General features: G+C 35.6%; 1 protein-coding gene across 2 annotated transcripts in view; it reads right to left on the bottom strand.

The window, feature by feature from the left end:
• Positions 1-117: 117 nt before the first annotated feature.
• Positions 118-15565, bottom strand: part of mtgo (miles to go) — a 40089-nt gene continuing 24641 nt past the window's right edge. For both annotated transcript variants that reach the window (XM_081984908.1, XM_081984910.1), the window contains exons 3-13: positions 10965-11143; positions 9738-9899; positions 9391-9636; positions 8956-9335; positions 7645-8259; positions 6477-6604; positions 6246-6418; positions 5915-6189; positions 5057-5719; positions 4788-5004; positions 118-1407 (exon numbers count right to left, since the gene is read on the bottom strand). In XM_081984908.1, the coding sequence (XP_081841034.1) occupies positions 1063-1407; positions 4788-5004; positions 5057-5719; positions 5915-6189; positions 6246-6418; positions 6477-6604; positions 7645-8259; positions 8956-9335; positions 9391-9636; positions 9738-9899; positions 10965-11143 (3383 nt within the window). In that variant the 3' untranslated portion in view covers positions 118-1062. The remainder of the gene's footprint in view (positions 1408-4787; positions 5005-5056; positions 5720-5914; positions 6190-6245; positions 6419-6476; positions 6605-7644; positions 8260-8955; positions 9336-9390; positions 9637-9737; positions 9900-10964; positions 11144-15565) is intronic.

Below are 15565 nucleotides of genomic sequence, written 5' to 3'. Positions count from 1 at the left end.
CGGCAAAAATGCTACCACAAATTGTTGAGGCTTTAAATATGATGATATAACCTAACTTTCCTTAGTCCAAAATTGGAGGATGTTGCTGAAAAGCAATGAACAAAAACACAGTTAAAATAGTACATAAAATATATAATAATCAATTTATTCAATATAATAATGCAATTTCCTCCTATAATATAGCCATAATTATAATATATATTAATATATCTCTTACGGATGGTGCTCCGAGCACTAAAGTCCCATTAATAACGCATAAAAATTGATTAACTTGCATATTTTTGTTTTTTTCATTTAATTATAGTAATGTTCATTTCGCCTAGGTTATGATACAGTATACAGCCCGACAGAGGGAGCGGGGATATTGACTCTGTCTCCGCCTCTAAAAAAAGAGTATTGGTTAGAAAAGGAACAATAAAGTTTAGGCGTGATTGCGGGCAAAGTTACCAATACTCGCCCCTGTAACTTTCGGACTGGTAAATACGTAAATTCATTTATATGTAAAAAAAAGAGATTAACTAGAAGTATCTATCGATAATACGCTCGTCCCGGCCAAAAAAATGGAGGACCGGATAAACAATCCACCGATAAAACGACGTCAAGGAGGTGTCTCCCGCTTTTAAACAAATTGAAGAAAACACAATAACAACATGGAATGCGCACGTTTTTAGTAAAAAAATAAATACTTCGTTGCAATGCCCTTTTCGACCTATATAGATTGATTTGTTTTTAGAAAATAAAGTAATTTATAAAGCTAAAAGTGAGGGCCACCCCCCCACGCGACTTAACAACCACCTACCTACATATAGCACCACTCAATAATAATAGTAATAATAAACAGACAAGTACGGACACGTATAAAAATAGCAAAAAACATCTGTTACGAATAAACGATAAGTGTTTTACATAAAATAAGATAAACGCGACTATTTGACTATTACATCTTACAATAACGACCTTATAAGCCCTGTTTGTTTCATAATACTCATATTTTTTAATTTGTTTGCCGCGACAGCGGACAAACAAAGTGGAATTCTTTAAAAAAATCTGACTCAAAGTGTTTTACAAAAACGAAGCGATTCCCAGCGAGATTGCGATACCGACCACTGTGAGCAACAACGCCCAGATATAGACCAGATTTTCTTTGTAAAACTTGCGCAACGAGACAGCGTGCCAGGGCGGGTGCGCACTTTTGGTGCGGTGTACAGGCGCTGTTGTTCCGCTCGCGGACAATTTTGTAACTGCGCCGACGTCAGCTGTCATAGTGGCAAAGTTCAAAAGAGGTGAATAAGGTCCGGCCAATTCGTCACCAGAGGGAGTGACACGTATTGGGCAAACGCGCGCCGAATATTCTACTCCTGGTTCAAGAGAGTCAATGGTGCATTTGGTGTCTGATCCTCGGTAAACCTAGAAATTTGACTATTTTAATGATTTCGGAAAGAAAAAATAGCAATGACATGTTATTTTCGTGGTTCACAAAGTAGTTAGGTTGGCTTAGATTAAAACTAGAGCAATGCTACACTGTTTCAATAACGTTTGATAGAAAAGAATACAGATACTGTTCTCGCGGAGTGAGTTTACCTGTGCGTCACAAAGGCTACGTCATTTATAATCATATGAATCAAATCAAGTTTTCGTCAACAAACCTGTTGTGTTCATATTATAGAAAATGGCGTGTCTAAAGCTTCGTCACGTTTAAAATTTTGCGGGTATTGTCAGTCAGAAAGTAGAGATCTTTGGCTGCAAATTTGCACTAAAACAATCACAACATTTTTTATTTATGAGAAGTCTCCGTTTGGATCATAGACTTCCATCTAAATTTGAAACCTAATTTATTTACCAAAACTCGCAGAGATGTATCACCAATATGTAGTATTTCTTTAACTTTAAGCTCTTGATTTAGGTTCTGGATGGTTACATGTTTCTCTAAAATAAATACAACAAATTAAATATTCAATAAGACATTCTGAGTGATGCTGTAGTATCTCATATCTCATTTTCAATTTTTATGAAAAATCTATAATTCAACCCAAAAATCTCAGTCTCTGGAAACAATGAAATGTTAATAGATGTTTCTTACAAAAGTAGATATATTTTACTATTATTAACATACTATCGATGTACATATCATATAATGTATTTTGAACATCCATTTTAACGCTTTCAGATAAATCAGTGGTCTTGGCCCGTCCATAACGTCTCGATTTAAGTTTTCTAGGTGAGGAAATCATAAGATTACTTGCTTGCTTTTTCTGAATCGAAGAAACAGTTTTGCGGGAAATTTTCAAAGCATCTGCAACCTTCTAGTATCAAAAAAAAATACATCAGTAAGAATATGTAAGGTCTTAAAATTTCTTATTTTCTTCCTGAACAGATGATAAAGCTTCTAATTGGTTTTTTCCAATTCAAAATATTCACAAAGGTTAAGAATTAACTGCTGGGCTTGTCTGTGGAGAATTTTTCCAGCAATGTTTTCTAAAAAATTACTGTAATACTAAGTAATTCCGAATTTACGAAAAACCAAATGGCTAAATAAAAACCATAATAGACACTCCCACTTTTTCAAAACAGGTTAGTAATTGTGCCAATTTTGATTAGATCGTGACAGCCAACATAAAAAAAATAAAAATATTAATAATAATATTATGAAAGTACTTACAGAATGTTAAAAGCGTAGAAACAATAGCTCTTAAAATAACTGTGGTGATGTGGTAAATAGAAAACTTTATAAATGATTAACAACACAAAGAAACGGAAAAGAATTAATAGTAAACAAATCAAATAAAATTCGATGGTTTTCAAACTGACAATGACTGAAATAGAAGTGCTAATCAGTAAATTTTTTTTTTGGAAGACATTCACTTAGATATTTACCCTTTCTGAAAGTGAACAATAGACAAGGATGAAGTCAATAATGCATGTCTACTTTTAAATCACAGGGGGATGACGCACGGGTAAACTCAGTCCGCGAGAACAGTATACACTAATTGGAAAACCGTATAGTTTGTTCAGTGACTTCTGACTGTTGCGTCACAATCACCAGCAAAAGTCGTATGTCGTGATTAAATATGTTATGGATTAATTAACATGATTAAAGCTTTAAGTTATAACTTAAGACAGGGGCTACAATAAATTATATAGATGACCAACCAATCAAAGTTTACTACAATACCAACAATTCTTATAAGGCGTAAAACACTTGCAGAGGGTTCTGGCAATTTTTAGAAGGTTTTTAGTGGTATTCAGAACCCTCTGCCAAATTTCAACATGCCTCTAGAGGCCTCTGGCACTTTTTAGAAGGTTGTCAGCAGCATTTAGAGGCCACTGACACCTTATTATTAGATCTAGAAGATTTTGACAATTTAAAACAATTCTTGAAAGGTTTAAGACAGTTGTAGAAGCTCCTGGCAATTCCTAGAAAGTTTGCAGTATTATTTAGAGAACTTCCAAAATGGTTCTAGAAGCCTCTGACAATTTAAAAGAACTCTGGGAAGGTTTTAACACTTGTAAAGGCCTCTGTCACTTTTTAGAAGATTCTCAATAGCATTTAGAGGTCTATAGAACTTTCAAAATGGTTCTATAAGCTTATGGTAATTTAAAACAGTGCTAAGAAAGTTTCAGACAAACTGTAAAACCTCTAAATGTTACTAGAACTTTTCAGAAAGTTCTCAGTAGCATTTAGAAAGCTACTGACTGAAAGACTTTAGGCACAAGTACTCTACACCATTTACACATGTAGTTTAGAAAGCGTCAGTTGAATTTTAGAAACGATTTGATTGATAAGATGGATTTAAAAAATATCACTTGTATTTCAGAAAAGGTACTTTCAATTTTAGAATAATAACTTTGATTTTCGAAATTGCAATTTGTATTTCAGATTAGTCACTTGTATTATAGAAAAGACCAGTTGGATTTTAGACATGGTCATTTGTAATTTGGAAAACAAAGTTCAACAAAAAAAGTAAAAAAAGTAAATAGTTTAACGAATATTTTTAATAACATTGTGGTTTAAGCAGTTCAATGAAAACCGTTTATTTTATCGAAATAAAGAAAGAGTACAATTTTTCGATAAAAATGTCAAGAGTATCCATTAATGGCGTTTGCAGCTGAAAATAATGACAGCTGTCAAAGTTTAAGCAAATTGTGTCTTAGGTACCAGTTAAATCCTGTCTTTCTGCTAAGACTGGTTTTGATGTCAAATAGAAGGTCTCTTTCGATAAAACATTAAACCCAATAATCATTACAATATACAATATATATATATATAATATACAAAGTTACGGCCATAAACGTTAATTGGAAAGCAGTTCTTTGGGGCTCAATATTTCCCTTAAGAGTGACTTTAAAAAAAAATTATATGAACAGTTCGTATTACTTTGACCTCCCCTGCATGCCCCCGAGAGATTGTCATATAGTTATGGGACACCCTGTATATTTTATATAAATTATTACTCCCGATGGGCGGGTTTTTTTGCTTAAAGTGATATTAAAAAAAAAACACAAAAAAATCTGAAATTGAAATAACTCGTTCTAAAATACAAGTGACCTTTTCTGAAATAGAAGTGACGAATCTGAAATAGCAAATTTACGATAATGAAATACAAGTTATAGAATCTGAAGTCCAAGTGATATTTTCTAAACTACATGTGTAAATGGTGTAGTCTTTATAAGTTTCTGGACTAAAAAATTACCCTGTATAATAAATATATAAAATTATTAGCGATCTAATATTGAAACGTCAGATGTAATAGCTTATTTGAATATATTTACAGAAATTAATAACTTACCAATTTATAGAGTTGATCTTTGAGCTTCGCTACTTGCACTTGATACACGACGGGATCCACAAAAGCATTTTTAGCTACGCCCCACTCAATTGTACACACCCTCTGTTCCGCCTCAATCAATTTCGGTTGTTTTACGGCAGAGGGCGGCGCTATCGTCGTTCCGTACTCAAACTCCTTAGAGTAATCACCCACTCCGGCGTCATTCGTGGCTCTTATCCTGCAAACACGGTTTGTAAAGAATAGTTTTTATGTAGATTTGACATACTAACCTGAACCGATAGGCCGTTAATTCGTGTAGTTTATTAACTTTACAACACAACGCTATGCCTTTGTAAACGCATTGCCACTCGTCACCTCTTGGACCTGCCATTTCAACGCAGTACTGCGTGTAATCTACGTTTTTGCCGTCACCCCACTTCAATTTAAGGTAATTATGCCCTGACCCAGTCAATTCTAACAGGGGTGGTGAGGGTGGTAACCTTAAAGTTGCCGTTCGCCAGGCCGGTGAAAACGATCCGGCTCCGACCGCGTTCAAAGCTTGGATTTTCACTTTGTATTGAGTTTCTGGTTGCAAATCTTCCAGTTTGTAGTCAGTGACGTTATCAGCCACCTCGATTAATCGATCTGAACCGATGTCGATGTTGTATCCCACTATATCTGAGCCGTTACAAGGGGGCGTAGCCCACCACACGTGGATGGTGGTGGGTGTGGCATCGCTGCGCAGAATGGTCACGGCAGAAGGAGGAGCAGCGGGGGTGACCGTGGCGGCGATAGGTGAATACGGTCCAGGACCTGCTGAATTTGAGGCTTGAACGCGGAAGAAATAGGTGCGGAACGGACAGAGGTTTCGTGCTTCGTACGATGTTTGAGGACCCTGGTAGATGTTCGTGAATTGACTTAAGTCGTCAGGACACTGGGAGTTTAATTCCAATCTAGAGTTAGACACAATTCGTAGAAATAGTTCGTTTTGGCTCAAAGAAACTTTTACTAAACAATACAGGGTTGTTCAACTCATTTTTTTTTTGAGACTGAGTTTTAATAACCCTGTATTAAACACAATTGTTGCTTACAAATGCTTAATAATATTAGTTAAACATATAAATCTCTTATAAACATATAAGACTCACTTATATTCTGACACTGGCGCTCCATTACAACTTGGCTCCTTCCACTCAACACTAACATGGTATGGCGATCGACAGGTGAGTGACAAATGATCAGGAGCATCTGGAGGAGCAGCTCCCGAAACCACTTTGAGCGGATCGGACCACGGTCCGGCACATATCCTATTCACTGCCCTAACTTGGAAAGAATACTCCAGGCCAGGCTGGATACCTTGAAAGACCGTACCCTCGACCTCTTTGCTCTTATGAACGATCGTTTTACTGGCATCTGGACTTGTCTGTGCCACATTTAACATTGGAATAACATAAACAAATCAGTGAAGGAATTAAATACCATTTCTAGTTCGTAATCTAAAACAGGAGCTCCGCCGTTATAGTCCGGTTCAGCCCATCGAACTGTAAGAGAGTCAGGTCGTGGTTTTCCGACTAGTTTTGGAATGCCGCACACTCCGGGTCCTATAGCTTCGGTTGTTACCGTGCAAGGATCGGAAGGAACACTTTGGCCTCCTGGAAAAACTTGAATCATTGAACACACTTCATAAATAGAAAAAGAAAAATTGCATACCGGCAGAAGCACAACTAACCCTCAGTTGGTAAGTTGTACCAGGTGTAAGTCGATCGCATACTGCTTCCGTTTCCGCACCACAGTACACTTGTTCATAGCCACTACCGGAATTCACTTCTAGAATGTAACTACAACAAAGAAATATAAGGTTATATCAAGAAATTACGTCTTCCCATTCTTGTCAAAACTACTGGATTGTTATGGTTTCGTATGAATTATTTTGAAATTTCCTTTTTTGTGTAATATGAGACAGTTTAAACAATAAGTCAGAGATAACTGAAAATACACTTTTCAGTGCTTATTTAGATAAGTAGGCGCCTAGAGATAATCGCATTTATGCTGGGAAGTACAAAGCTGACGCTCATTGAAGGCAAACTAAAGATTGACGGATAAGCAACTATTAAAAACGAATTGTATGACTTTAACTCCGTATAACTTTGGTCAATGCCAAATTGACATTTTCCTTCATGTTTAAATTTAGCAACTTATGTTGTTACCTTCCATCGACCGATTATCGTCACATTGGCATTTAACTAAATGCATCTAATAGTCTATTCAAAAACTAGGAGAAGCGATTGTGAATTAGGTTGGTCAAATGTGATGGGCTGGTTGGCGGTATGATTTACACAGCAGAAATCATAAATAAACAGGTTATGTCAAAAAATACCGGCTCGGCCACCATTTGAACTTTCAGGTCTGTATAAAGGCGTTTGGCAGAGTATTGATATCACAAAATAGTTATTTTTGATACTACACCACTTGAATAACCATTCTGCGTAATGTACAACTACGCCAAGTGAATAAATGTGAAATAAATGTGCCCCAATGTGAATAATTCCTCAGCAAAATGCGAAGGCAATTGCAATTACCATTTGTATCCTGAAGAAAAGCAATTTATAGTAAATATGTACAAACAAATATTAAATGAAGACCCGGATGCAAAAACCGTACATATTGTATCAAAAATAAGTGAAGCTTGAAAATTCAAGCTTAGCATTCAATTTTTATGTTTATGTTAAACTTTCAATAAACCTCTAAATTAATGTATTCTTATTATTATACACTGGCACTATAACTTTATTTATCTAACCTAAAAATCAACAAACTGCCAATGTCACCCAAACCCCTAAATAAAATCTATTCTAATAGAAAATAATCAAAAACTTACCTAGTAATTTCAGCTCCGCCATAGTTGTTTGGAGGTTCCCACTTTAATTTAAAAGAATAAGCATGAATCCTCCCTTTAACTACCGGCTTTGAAGGTCGATCCGGCCTGTCCGGTCGCGTTTTAAATGTCACTTCTTCGCTCCACGGCGACGTTCCACCCTCATTGGTCGCTTTCAACCTGAACACATAATCGCTGTAACTGCTCAACCGCTGACAGATGTAGGAAGCGTCCCGTCCATTGTACACGTTAATGTGCCCGTATTTCGTTTTCAGATCGTTCATTTGCAACGTGTACTCTTCGTCGCCGGGACGTTGTACCCATTTTACTTGAAGGGAGGATACGGTGGCTTCTACTAGAGTTGGTGGGGCTGGTTGCGCAGGGGGATTGTCCGTTGTCCGGTAGGAAACCGGTTCAGAATAGGCACTTTTGCCTACTTCGTTCACAACGGCCAAACGGAAACGGTACGATGTTGCCGGTTGCAGTTTTTGCAAGTTGAATTGGTTGCGGCTGCGACTTCGATGTACTTCTTCAAAGTCGGAACTTGGGCCTTTACCGGCATCGTATTCCAAAATATAGAAGAGAATACGGGAACCGTTGTCGTTCACTGGACTCCATCTATAACAATTTTTTTGTTTCGTTTTTTCCAAAAAGAAGTTTGTTTGACTGGTATGATCAATGTCAAGACAAGTTTTCTAATATTTGTTAGTGGAAGCAACAAGCAACTTCAAATCGTGATGACACATTTCACACATTTAGTGAAACCTTTTCCGGGTGTAAAATATTCTTAAGACAGTTTTTCTGATGCTTTGCAACTGAATAATTCTTCTTAAAACAGTTTGTTTAACTTTTATACCTCAATGACCAACAAGAGTTTGCTAAATTAAAAACTTTACAGACCAATAAAAGACAATTAATTGACATTTGACCAGCACACAGACATGTAAAGCTTTATTTTGAATTATAGCACAGTATTAGTTTTTAAACGTTTTCCATTCGTTTGTGTTTGATGGTTTGAAAAAGGAATTTGGAACAAACATAAATCCTAAACATAAACAAATTGATTTTTGACATTTCCAATCACGACCAGTTTAAGTACCAATACAATCTATTTTTAGGTGTTTATGTTAAAGGGAATTAGCTCTCATTTGAAGTAACCAAGCAAGAGATTGTTAGAGCTTAAGTTAACTGCGGTTTTTTCATCTATATTGTCACAGTCTGAACCACTCTTAATTTAAAGTTGACTGTGCAATATCCCCCAAGTTGTCTTAATCTGTGGACACTTTCCAAATTTGACAAATATCATCAACTTACTTGAGTTGTAAAGAATTTTTTGTCCTTGCACCTAATTTGGGTGATAAAGGTTGATCGGGCTCGCAAGCGGGGGTGGAAAACTTAATTGGATCAGTGGCGTAGCCCTGCAGCTCGTCTAAATGCACCTGGAGCGACACCGAGTACTCCTGTCCGGGTTTTAGATCTTGAATGCGACAAGAATGGGCAGATCCATTGTAGATCGACTTGAACTTCATTTCCCTAGAAGCGTCCCGGTTCTTATCGGACAGCAGCACTTCGTAGCGTAAATCACTCTCGGCAATGTCAATTTCGTTGGTGCCGCTGTCATTACTCGCCGATTCGGAAAGACGGAGCGGAGGCGACCATTGAAGCAGAGCACTCCGAGAACTCAGTTCCAACACCTTAAAAAACGGTTTTTAGCGATGCCGACTGGATATTTGGATGGTTTTGAGGTACCTTAGGTGCTTGAACAGATGACAATAAATCGGTAACCACTTGAACGGAATCCTCTTCGTCTGGCACGCTGCTTTCTTCACCATCCTCGCTGGTTCCAACGCTGCTCATTCCTTTTTCCTTTCCTGATGGATTTGTCCGTTTCAGACCATTTACTAAGTCTTTGCGAGGTGATAGTTCGAGTCCTTTTTGGTGCTTTTCTTGAAGTTTCTTTTTCAATTTTATGTGCTGTCGTTGGGTGCGCTCATCCTAAAAAAAATAAAAACTGTTATAACTTTCTTCCACCAACTCACACGGTTAGAATAAAAGCCTCTAGTTGTAATAAACTATAGAAAATTAAACATACTTACTTTGTAATAGGCCGGATTAGGAGGAGGTGAATGGCCCATATGAGTGGGACTAGGCACGTGAGGATTCTGCATGTTGTGAAACGACTGCGGGGGAAATCCAGCCACGTTACCCGGATAGAACTGCTGCGATTGGGTGGTTCCACCGCCTTGATTGCTGTTGTTCTGAAATTACTACTTTTTCAACACCATATGTTACCAGAAAAAAGTCCAACTACGTAGCGTTTAAAAGCATAAACACAAGCAGAACTGACTGTAATTGATAACCTAGGCTACGTCAACGTAATAACAACGATAGCGCCACACGTCGGCGATTTACTTATCGAAAGTTTTTAAAATTACCTGATAACGAGAGCTGCTTGAAAAAGTACCGATTTTTTGTTGTTTTCGGATTTGTTGGCAACAGAGGTTCAAGGTTCCTAGAGTGTATGTGTTTTTTTTTTACAAAATACCTATTGGTTCGTATTCTAGGGGGTTTACATATCCATGCATAAAACAGTACTATAGATTGAGGTAAAACCAATACTAAAAAAATAGCCATGAGGAAAACTTGTTAGGCATATTACTCTTTGAATAGTGAACCTTTTAGTGAAAGTTACTAAATGGTAAAGGTGTAATTTGTCTTTTCTGACTGTTTTCCACAATTTAGTGAGTTGGTAGTGTATGTAAGGATCTAAGTTCTGTTTTAATATGATTTGATATGACACTTTCCACTTAAAATACATGGTTCGAACTCATATAAGATTAACTAATCCAGGTCGTGAACAGCGTTATTTACAAAAGCGTGTGAAAAAGATGACCGTGACTCAACTCTCGACATTTCACAGAAAAATCGTCAACGTTTCCCGTCGTAAAATGCAACTTCGGCCTTGCCAACTGGTTTTAAGTAAATGGGCGTGCAGGTAACTGAGCCTGAAGGCAAACAAATTTTTGAATATTTTCGGAACGAGCCGTCACTGGATCCACGACCAATACAGCCGCTAATAAATTTATTAATAATAAATCTATTTTCGATCTGTTGGTTTTGCTTTTCGATGGTGTTACACCAGTATTTATAAGTTGGGGCTCCCCCAAAACTGATTGTAATACGTTGCTTCTGGTTGTATATGTTGTTTTTTGTGTTACAACACAAGAGACTTCCGGCTTAAATTCTTTCATAATACGACTACGTAAGGCTTAAATAAACTACTAGAGTTGGTTGGGTTCATAAAATCTGCTAATGTAACTCACATATGGTGGTGCGTTGGATAAGGGCAGTAGATTCGGATGCTGCGAAGGCGACAGGATCACGTGCCTTAAAGTACCGTTTTCGTCCACTATTTGCTGTACCACGTGACCTGGGGGTACGTGGACTGGCATCGCGATTGGCGGCGACTGATTGGTCGACACCATTGGTACTGTCACCGGACCTGTAATTAACAAAAGCTTTGTAACCACAATATTTGCAGTAAATCTAGTTTAACTGGTTAAAACAACTTGGTGGTTAACTGTAATTTTGAAATGCAACTTTGCATACATGAAAGTAGCCCAACTCAAAAACTGTTCAACCGATTAATAATAACTATAAAAACAAATTCTCAATTTTAAACGGACTATTTGCGCTTTTGTAGTAAAAAAATAAAGGCTGTTCAGTGAAAGCTGCATTTAACACACAATTGACTCAAAAAACCTTAACATTCCTTACAAGAATGGCGATTACATCAGGAAATTAATTTAACTGCAAATACTGTTTTATTGAGAAGTCTAGTATCCTTGATGCATTCAAAACACCCACTTTGAATAATTAGTGTTTTTAACCAGGAAAGTTTCTAAATTCTGCTAGATTCAGTTGTTGTGTATATAACATAGCTTTCATTCATGTCTAACACACATTAGAGACTGAAAATTAGGTGTGAAAACCCATTCAACTACTAACATGTTTATAGTATTTATTATTAAAAGAAACTTTTTCAAACATACATCTTTCATACCAATAGTTTTGACTTTGATGTTTTCTACGTTACTAGAACAGTTATCAAGTTTGAATTACCTACTAGAATTACTAATGAACTAGAGGCTATGTATAGAATGCTAGTTGGCATGTGCTTATAGATCAGATAGGGTGTTTGCAGTCTCATATTTTTAAAATTAGACTAAACAGCGCTCAGAGAACTTGATAAACATGTCAAAATCACTATTCCCGTTTCGACCATTAGTCAAATCACGATTTCTGTTTATTTCGAATGTTATTTAACTAGTATCTGCCAAAGATATATCGTAAATGAATAATAAACATCCTTCAAATAACAAGTTGTGCTGGTGTACAACAATCAGGCAGTCAGGTTTTCTATGCATTTTTTATGAGCACATTATGAAGAACGTAGTTGATTGAATTATGTTTTGAATAAATATTTTTAACACAAACACAATGAGGTATAATTATTATGTAGGTATTCCAAAAAGTAAAAGACTAATATAATAATCCGCAATTATCAATATCAGATGAAAAACAATAGAGTATTTAGAGAGACCCTGTAGGTAGTATTAATTAATAATGGTTTAAATAAAAGCAAAGCAGAAGCAACTTAATCAAAACAATCTGCATTGCTAAATAAAAGATAATTAAACTTAAGGTTAAATTTAAAATTGCCAACTGATACAAAACAATTTTTATTATACTTTTAGTTTCAATTAAAATTGTTTATTACATAAAAACTGATTTGAGTTGTTATTAAAATCAAAATCCATTTAGGCAAAACTTAAAAATTTTCTTGTTCACCCAACAAAATTTCAAGGATGTACATCAAACAAATTGGATTGGAAAAAACTAAAATAACAGGAAACTATTTGCTAGTTAAGTGGACTGGGCTACTACTTTTAGGATGTTACAAGTTACAATAAATGCTGAAATACATATACCACATGTCCTACATTAGAAATTACTATGTTGCAAATATTATTTTGTTTCAAAACGTTAACGCAAAATAAACATGTGGATAGAGTTTTAATTATGTTATTTTATGCTGATTTCTCGCCTCTGAAGTCCTTTGGATATGAAATTAGGTTTAGATCCTTTAGAACTTTCTACATTTTAATTAAGTAAATCAATATGTAAGTCTACATTTGCGTAAATCTCATCAATGTTGGTAGTTCGTGATTGGTCACAATCTGTCCAATGTATTGAGATTTACGCTAATGCTGCACATGTGGACTTGCAGTTCTGGACACTTTGTATACAGTTAGTATGTGACTCACACAGTACCCCACAAAATTAAATCATGCTTTTAAAATTCATTTAGTTTATGTTAGCAGGCTATGTTTACGTTATCTCGAATTATTCATGGAGCTAATAAAATTATTTTTCTTGTTATTTTTATGAATAACAGACATGAGGGTGTTATGGAAGCTGTCACCCCTTGTCCCCTCTGTATTTGCTGTGACATTCAACAATTATTTTTCAGTTTATTCGACCATGTCCTGATTCGTAAGGCGGTCAATTGAGTCTAATGACAATCCGTTCACATGGATAATCGCATAGAACTAGATCCGGGCTGGTGGTCGGCGCCGATTCGAACGAGTTCAATCCAAATAACTACATCCAGACTAAATAAGCATGTAAATAAATAAATACTCGTCAAGGTCGTTGCGTTCCTGTTCAGGTATAAAAAGTAAATGATGGGAGAGAGGATATCGACCTGGGGCCGGGACCGTGACTCGTCCTCGACAAGCCGTTGTCCTCTGGTGCCGCTACTGAACGACCTTCCGCACGTCTTCTGTTACTAACCGATCGCGATGGACTATTTCGTGGTAGCTATTCAGTTTTGGACATTTTTTGCCATACGGAGTGTCTCATAAAAACAGTCAGCTGATAACTTCACTTCTACATTTCATTGGTCTTGACGATGAATATTTTAGTTTTTAGGTTAAACTAAACAGTGGTTAATGTACACAACAGCTGAAACAATTTTAAAAAAATAAGACGTAAATGTGATAGTAAAGACCAGAATAGATCTTGATTGAAAATGTGCTCATCTACAGTAATAGCATTGTTTAGGGAAACCCATCAAAGCGTTTTATCTCATTATTTATAAAAATCCATGCGCATAACAATTTATTATGCCTTATCAAGAATTATTAGGTTATTTTCATAACAGTTAGCTGCAGCAGTTATACTTTTCTATGAACCTTGCACTAAATTACGACAGAAAGATGTGAATGTTATCATTCTAAAATCCCAGAAAAGCAATTAAAGTTGTTTAATAGATTTACGTAAAACACGAATTTTTAGAACAGTAAAAAGGTTATCACAAATTTAGCACCGAATGTAAAATACACCATAATGGTTGCTACAACAATGTTCAACGTAAGACCATTTCAATAGTCCATGAGCAATACGTGCACTACAGAAATAGCCTAGGTACAAATACATCAAACCTAAGAAGGTTTACTAATCTAACAATTCCTCCATTTGACTACGAAACAACGTGTTTTGGACTGATTGCAAAATATGAGTGTTGAGAATATCATATCTAGAAGCATAAAGTCAGTTTGATGGTGTTTTAATGAGTACCTACATACCAAAAGACCTGTTTTTAACCAAAATCCCCAATAGTCGTTGTATTGTCCTCTGATATTCACTGATCTAAATTTTGGCTGATGGCCAGGATATCAAAAAAGACAGCATGAGGTGATTTTGCTTGATAAACAGGCTTCTTAAGATGTTGAACAGACGGCTTACTGAGCAGACTTGGCTCCATCCAAATTCAATATTTAAACAGGAACATTTAAAACCTTAGTTAAATTGCCTAAACAGTCTGGGAGTTACAAAGAAATGAAATTTTGTCACTGTGTATGACTAAATTTATTAAAACTGAGAATAATGAATGCTGGAAACCATATAATTTTTTTTAAAGCAGAATTATTTTTATACTTACGTTGTTGGTGTATAATAATTAATAAGAAAAAGTTTTTCCGCTAAAATGCCACTTGTAACATACCATTTGCACAGCTCTACGTTTGTCATTTGACAGGAGATGAGAAGGAAAAATGGTTAAGCATAGACATTTTCTGACCAGAAACTTATGTAGGTGTACAAAGTAGGCAGAAAATTACTTATATAAAACGACATTGTTGTACATAAAATTCGTGTTTTTCAAATTGTTACTTGACATTAAACAAACCCAAATCTAAAAATACAGAAATTATTAGGTTTGTATCCAATTATTGAGTACATAAGAAATCGAAAACAAAACTGATAGTGCAATTAAATGCACAGAGTAGTATCACAAAAATTGGAACAAATTTGAAATAAGTGGAAATCATTCGGGTTATTAATGACCGACATAAGGTTTAATACTATGTTAAGCAACTTTATTTATTTGTTAAGTGGCTTTTAACTTTCAAATAAAAGCAGAGTGAAACCTCAATTAAATGCCACAAATTCTGGTCATTTTGGCATCAGCCATCATCATATGATGTCAGTTTCTATGTACGATAGTTGTTACAAATAGTAGTGTTTGAATCAAATAAGAAAAAGTCACAGAAGAAGTAGAAAGAAGTCATAGTTTCTGTACGAATCAGATTAACGAATTTTAAAGGTATTTAAAAAGGAAACAAAAAGAATACAGTGTCCCTGTTAAAATTAATCTAAAACATTGTTTAAGTTTAATCTACTTTTTAAAACCTGATAGCTAAAACAATTCTTTAATTATCTACATATTATCTACACTACCAAGTGCGGAGATAAATATAAACATAACATACATACTGATTTTTTTAAAAATGTGAATTTGTTCCACCTTGATGTAACTTTCATTTAGAGATATAAAAATTTCAAAGACAACTATTGCAAA

This window comes from Ips typographus, linkage group LG8 (assembly GCF_016097725.1).
Source record: "Ips typographus isolate SLU linkage group LG8, UJ_Ityp_2.0, whole genome shotgun sequence".
Taxonomy (NCBI): Eukaryota; Metazoa; Arthropoda; class Insecta; order Coleoptera; family Curculionidae; genus Ips; species Ips typographus.
The sequence above is the reverse complement of the archived record's forward strand: the minus strand, read 5'-3'. Positions and strand labels throughout refer to the sequence as shown.